Below are 7,427 nucleotides of genomic sequence, written 5' to 3' on the forward strand. Positions count from 1 at the left end.
TTTATTTTAATTTTATAGAGAGCCTCACTTCATATCAGAATATGAGCATTGGATTTCATGATGGACTCCAGTTTCCTCCCACCTCCAAAGACATGCTCGTTAGGCTAATTGGTGACCCTAAACTGACCCTAGGTGTGAGTGTGAGTGCGAGCAGTTGTTGGTGTCTGTGTTGTCCCTATGCTGTTCCCAGCTGGGATAGTCTCCAGCAACCCGCGCAACCCTAGTGAGGATAAGCGGTACGGAAGTTGAGATGAGATTTCATTATGGCTCATGTTTCAACCAATACAGAGCTTTGATACCAGCAAAAAAATATTATATAGAAATTCAGCATTTAGTTGATGATGTGCCATTAGTTACTTAAAATGTTGCTGGTTAATTTGCTTCAGCATCTCTGGATATATAAAGAGATAAAGAGATGTGGAGATGACTGACCAGTTAATGTCCATCATCATGCCTTGGATAACACTGTCTTGCCAAGCACCTACAAAGCATTTAGAGAAATGATGATAACATCGTATAACATCCTCAGAGAATGAACACAATATAACAACGTAATTCAACCATCCATTTGTTGTCTTTATATTGTTGCTGAGTCGTCTCTTGAAGAAGTGAAATGGCCATTAAGTTTTGTTTAGTTTGGAAGCTGTTCCACCTGTTTTTGTCTTGTGTGTGTGTATGTTCAGGGAGAGAACGTCAACCTTGTTGTTCAAAGGAATCCAGACTGCGAGGCTTTCGTAGATTGTGACACAGACCACGAGCAGCTCAGGGACCTGACTCAGCTGCTAATGAAGCATGCTCATATAGCTGAAATTTCTTCATTTGACAAATCCACTCTTCCTAATGAAGGTAGGTTACACTTTACTTTTGACTCCATAAAGGAGGCCTGTTAATGATCAGTCTGTATGACTCAGTTCTGATTCACGTGCTGTTTTGTAACCGTCAAATGATGATTACATGCAGCAGAAACGTATTATGTGAACCTGTGTTTCAGATGTGGTTGGTGTGCCCTGGTTCCCTAAGAAGATCTCTGACTTGGATTTGTGTGCTAACAAGGTTTTGATGTACGGCTCTGAATTAGATGCAGATCATCCGGTATGTAGGACAAATATGCTGCATCTGTTATAGAGCAGCTCTGATATACTCTGGTTTACATAAATTACAACCTAAAATATGAAACAAACAGCTGAAAAAATCTTGAGGATTTTGAGAATAAGTGACCTGTGATTGTTACTATACTGTTTGTTGCAGGGATTTAAAGACAACATATATCGTAAAAGAAGAAAATATTTTGCTGACTTGGCCATGAACTACAAACAGTAAGTTCCAGTGTACTGTTTACTGATGCATTTGAATCAGTTCCATTTGGCTTTGATGTCCTACAACATTAAATGACTTGGGAAAAGCTTAAAATGCATTGATATATTATGCAAACTGAGCGAGACTGAATAATAACATGTTCCAAATCCCACAGACTAAACCTGTCATTAAAGTATACATCCTGCGGCATCTTTTGCTACTACAGATAAATATAATAATAATAATGATGATAATATCAGCTGTAGTGTTAAAATAATATCACATTTAATATCAGTTGAATGTTCCATTTAACTGTTTAATTGTATATGAGTGACAGCAGAGTTTGCCTCTTATAAAAAGGTTAAACTTGTTACTAATAGGGTATTTGATGCCTCAATCACCAAAACTAAGTGACCATCCCAAATGAGGCCTTTTTATGTTGTGGCTGTATCAGCAAGGTGTCACTGGGAAATACTCTTTTTGGAGTAAGATATATAAGAAGTAAGATATGTAAGAAACGTCCTTGTTTCCTGTCCATCTTCACTGTGCTGTCAATTAAAGGTTAAGAGCCCAAAAAATCTATTTAAATAAATGAACCATGCGAGAAAAAGTGTGAACAGTTTTCAAATAGTTCAAATAGTTGCTAAAAATGTCTGAAAAAGAAAATTGCTCTGGTACATCTTAGTTGACAGTTAAATTGTTGGACTGGAGTAAAAACCAAATGCGTTGTTGATGTCTATGAAATAGCATTGAAGCTTGTTAAAAATTAAAAATGTCACAGTAATGTTCAGTGATGTGACAACAGCTCAGGTGTTTTCACTTAATCTGTTGTAGTGGTGCATTGCATAGTTTATGATGATGTTACTAAGATAGCTCTATCTGTTTCTTGCAGCGGCCATCCTATTCCCCGTGTAGACTACACAGCAGAGGAGGTGCGTACCTGGGGAATTGTTTTCAGGGAGCTCAACAAACTGTACCCGAGCCGTGCCTGCAAAGAGTATCTGAAGAACCTCCCTCTGCTGACCAAATACTGCAAATACAGTGAAGACAACATCCCCCAGCTCGAAGATGTCTGTCACTTCCTGAAAGGTAACTGTGATTTGCTTGTGAGGTATTCATGACTATGAGCTATTAGCTGTGCAGCAATAACTCCTATGCCTCCAACACTAAAAGCTAATTTTAACCGATATTGCTACCTAAGTTGAACAACAAAAAAATATATACAAAATTTTCAATACAATGTAACGCATCCATACGATAACTGACCCGGTAATAGCTCAAATATGTGTCACGTCTAATTATTTATGTAAACATTTTAGTTTCTTGAGTTTATTTGTACAGATAAAGGGTTAAGATGTTAAGATGTTATTGTTACCTAACAGTTCTCCATTGGGTAAATATTAATATCAATACCTGCTTGTTGTATGATATAATAATGGACATTAAATGTTAGTACTACTACTACTCAGGTAGATTGCTTTGTAAAAATTATAAACATACATTTACATGTACATTTGCCCGGAAGATAAAAGAAAAAAAGGTTGCAAACAGAGTTTTAAGAGCCACAAGCCTTTTGACTCACAGGGTTTACTGTTACACACCATTATTTTAATATCTGAAAATGTTGCTGTATTTAATATGAACATCCAGTGTTGGATATGAGGACAATTGAGATGCATGTATGTAACAAAAAAAGAAGAAAAGGCATGATATCCAGTATAAAAATAAATATGTCTCCTGTATGATCAGTAGCAGTATTTGCGTTTGCATGTGTTGCTGTTTTTGAACAGAGCGCTCAGGCTTCGTTATTCGACCGGTAGCAGGATACCTCTCCCCTAGAGACTTTCTAGCAGGCTTGGCCCTCAGGGTTTTCCACTGCACCCAGTATGTCCGCCATAGCTCAGAGCCTTTCTACACACCTGAACCGTGAGTACATACGCTTGCACACAAACTGTTTGATTTAGGATTGTCATGAGTTCTTCAGTATGATTTCATTATTGTGTGTGTTTGTTGCAGAGACACATGTCACGAGTTGCTGGGTCATGTTCCTCTTCTTGCTGAGCCCAGCTTCGCCCAGTTCTCTCAGGAGATTGGTTTAGCATCGCTTGGTGCCTCAGATGAGGCCATACAAAAACTTGCCACGGTGAGAAAGCACACATTACTACTTTACACAGCAATTCTTACTTGTATTCAATTACTGGTTCCTCATTTACTTGGCAAAAGTATAAAGGCTATTATAGAAAAGGCAGGAAATACACTGCACAAAAAAAAAAAAAAAAACAACAACTACTTCCTGCCTGAACATGCTCCTCTGGTCTCAGACATCCATGATTCATGAGAGAGGTTTTGACAACACCTTCTCCTCCACATCCAAATGTATCTTCGTTCCAACCCCAGGACTAAACCAGACTTCTCAGTCCATTTGTTGAGTCTGCTGGAATGGTCCTAATGCAGATGTTTGCACTAGCAGTCCACAGAGTAGATAATCATAATGGACACTTCAGACTCCTAAAAAATGTGCAGCATGTCACCAGAGATGGCAAAGAATACCCAGATTAAACAAGTTAGTGCAAAAAGCAGACCAGATCTCGCTCTGCTAGCTGTATGTTATAGTTTCTAGTAATCATTTAACCAAATATGACCAAAAATATATAATTTTGAAATATAAATTAAATGGTTTAATGCTGTAAAATAATAATGGGATAATGGGATATTTTCAACCTGTTTGTTGCAGTGTTATTTCTTCACAGTGGAGTTTGGCCTGTGTAAACAGGATGGCAGGCTTAAAGCCTATGGAGCTGGACTCCTCTCCTCCAGCACTGAACTCAAGGTGATATATGACCTGCTATATAAAGTCCAACTCCTCTGCTGGACTAACAACATTCATCATACTGTACATTTTCAGATTTCAACGTTTGGCAAAACACACATCCATTTATAAATGAGAGACTATTATCTCTATTTTCTTTGCTAGCACAAGCATAGCACTTAGCCTAGCCTAAGCAGTATAATCTCTAATAACTAATAAACATTATATTACTAACTACACAGTTTTATCCAATCTTGAACTCGTGTGGTGATGTTTATTCATCAGACTTTTTTAGACTTTAAGACTTAAGACTTTTTTTTTTTTAAGTTTTGTGTGACTAAAATATATGTCCTTTTATCTTTTAGCATGCTTTGTCTGACAAAGCCAATGTCCTTCCATTTGACCCCATGGTGACCTGTAAGCAGGAGTGCCTGATTACCACCTTCCAAGACGTTTACTTTGTTGCTGAAAGTTTTGAGGAAGCCAAGAACAAAATGAGGTGCGTTAGATTGTACTAATAATATGGCTGTAGCTCACTGTCAAGTACCTTTTACATCACTGTCACAGTGAGCAACTGATGCAGCCATAATGTTCTTACCCTGCACTACAGTAATGTTATAAAATGATCAAAGATTCATCACAGCTAGAACATGTGACAACAATTCATTCACTCTAATTATCCAGCTATCCTATTTAAACGCACTTAAAGCTCTTAGAGCTCTCTCCAAAACTCGAGAGTTTTGGAGAGAGCTTTAAGTGTGTTTATACGTGAGCTTTAAGTGTGTTTATTGCTGCATTTTTTAACTTTGGCCCAGATCTTCTCTCTGGCTACTTGCTAAGCTCAGTTACTCATCAACTGATCAATGAATGAACAATAATAATAATAATAAAAAGTTGTATTTCTTTACTTTTCCCACCAGTACAGGTGTGAAATGACAAAATAGATTTTCAGTCCCTATGCTATAGCAATTACACAGCACCAGGACTTCATTGTAATCATTTTTGTCTATACTTTAATTATGGATTTAATAATGATTTTTCAAAATTAGTCTGAAATGCTTTGTTTTTTATATTTATATTTCGTTACCGTCATGTCAAGTTTCAACTGGTTTATTGATTTCAACTACTATGCTGTGCCTGCAGGGAGTTTTCTAAGACTCTTCGGCTTCCATTCACAGTTCGCTACGACCCTTACACCCAGAGTGTGGACGTCCTGAAGGACATCACAAACACAAAAAGCACTGTGATAGACATCCACCATGAGCCGGATAATGCGGAAGACAAGGAACTGCATCAAAAACATCTGAGCTAAATGGGTGGCGGGCTAGTGTGTGGTGGTGGTCTCCCAGTGTATGTCTGTACCCATAAATGTCAGCACAGTCAGAATATCCTGGTATTGACTGACACAGATTTATGTGTCAGAATTAAAAAAAAGAAAAAAAGTAGTAAATAGTAAATGATATAGTTACAACAACAATTAAACTTATTTTGGTCAATGAGCAACAAGAGGGTAAGGGTGCTGTACACAGTCACAGTTCTGAAGGGGTGATGGTCCTGACTGCTGCTAATGGCTTCACAGATGTGTATATCACACACTGAAAACCTAGCATTGGTTTAATGTAATGATGTGGCAGTGATCATCATTACAATTTCTTGATATTTTCTTGATGCAGTGCTAAGTGATACTGTCTTATTTCATTGGGTAATTCACTGTTGTTACAGTAACTGTTAATTATATAACCAAGTGATACATTCATATATAACATTCACAGTGGACGGCTAGTGTCTGATGTTACCAATTAACACTGTAATGAAGTATCATTTATGTCATTGCTGACTGCTACTGTCTTGTTTGTGCCTTTCGTCTGTTAATGGAGCACCATGACATGTTGACAACACACACACACTGGATATCAGTCTAGTAGGAACATTATCTGCAAGTGATATTTTCTCCACAAATGCACAACAGACCTTTGAGGCACAAGTGTCACCATGTGAGCTTACACTGTGGAGAGGAACAGGAAGATGCACACACAATATTTGCATTTGCAGACACCATTTCCTGCACTTAGTGCTCTTCACACCACAGCCCATAGTAGGGCTGTTTGTTCACTCTGTAACAGACAAGTTTGGCTGTAGTTCAGAACTCTTCTGGCAAAAATGTCATGGTGTACTGCAGACACAGGGGGCATGTCTGATAGCATACCAGGATGCAATTGGGCAAACATGCATCATTTTGGAATCATTTCATCCTTGTTGCTGTTGTTAGTTGTGTTATGGCATATGTGACCTGCATTGTGTCCACCGCTGTTAATGTGTCGTTGTAAAATGGATCAGTACAAGTAAATGCTTACGCTGTATTTGATGGTCTGCACACAGTTATTGAGTCTGACATAAGCAGTGATTTTGTGACGTGCAACACTGATCATGAATTTAGTTCCTTAATAACAAATCACATCAGCCACGTAGACTACACAGGTACATCTCAAAAAATTAGAATATCATGAAAAAGTCAATCACACCACCATATATAATATATTGAATGGATTCCTAACTAAGCAGTTTTTTGTCAAATCACATTTGTGTTATTTTGTTTTAGTTTTGCATCACGTTACTTAGTATGCAAAAGAAAGAGGAAGTCATTTTGACCACACATGCATTTACAGTAAAAATCAATGTTTGTGGTTTCTGCAGATGGAATACAAATATCCAAGCAATATTTAGAACAAGGTAACACAATGAACATGTAAGTCAAGGAAGACTAATCCTATTTGACCATGCAAATACCATGTGGGTCTTTCTGATGAGATAATGATGCAGTGTGTGTTAATAGTCAGCAGAGGGGGCTACTGCCTCTGAGGACAGCTCAAGCTAAGATTATGGCACCTCAATACTCTCCACATGGCAGGCTCACCATCTTGATAATTAAGATACATGATTGATTGAAGACATGATTCAAGATTATTTACTGTCTGTAATATCATAATAACAGAAAACTGAGTTATGTAAAGCTCTGTTAACATCAGCAAAGTGACTATATGAAACTAAATGAAGATTATAGCCATGTTAATGTCTAAATTATTATTTTTTTTCTTTTCCAGAAAACATGAAGGATGCTTACTGTTAATCTTACGCACAACATCCAGCTACAACAGGACTGCTGAAATTCTTCATTATCAGGGTGTTAGAAATAATTCCCTGAAAAGCTGCCAACCTTACTAAAGTGCTTCACTGAGAGTACTGGCAGAAACTACAAAGAGCGATCATATTTCTCCCATATTAGATTCTCTTCATTGGCTCCCTGCAAAATCCATAGAACTTC

General features: G+C 37.6%; 1 protein-coding gene across 1 annotated transcript; it reads left to right on the plus strand.

Annotated features, from left to right (window-relative positions):
• Positions 1 to 700: 700 nt before the first annotated feature.
• On the plus strand, positions 701 to 6,465 carry LOC125004919 (tryptophan 5-hydroxylase 1-like). Its single transcript, XM_047579750.1, has 9 exons — positions 701 to 846; positions 992 to 1,092; positions 1,249 to 1,316; positions 2,189 to 2,385; positions 3,087 to 3,222; positions 3,313 to 3,439; positions 4,031 to 4,126; positions 4,471 to 4,604; positions 5,249 to 6,465. The coding sequence occupies exons 1-9, from the start codon at positions 786 to 788 to the stop codon at positions 5,415 to 5,417; spliced, it is 1,089 nt and encodes a 362-aa protein (XP_047435706.1). The 5' UTR covers positions 701 to 785; the 3' UTR covers positions 5,418 to 6,465.
• Positions 6,466 to 7,427: the final 962 nt, after the last annotated feature.

This window comes from Mugil cephalus, chromosome 3, assembly GCF_022458985.1.
Source record: "Mugil cephalus isolate CIBA_MC_2020 chromosome 3, CIBA_Mcephalus_1.1, whole genome shotgun sequence".
Taxonomy (NCBI): domain Eukaryota; kingdom Metazoa; phylum Chordata; class Actinopteri; order Mugiliformes; family Mugilidae; genus Mugil; species Mugil cephalus.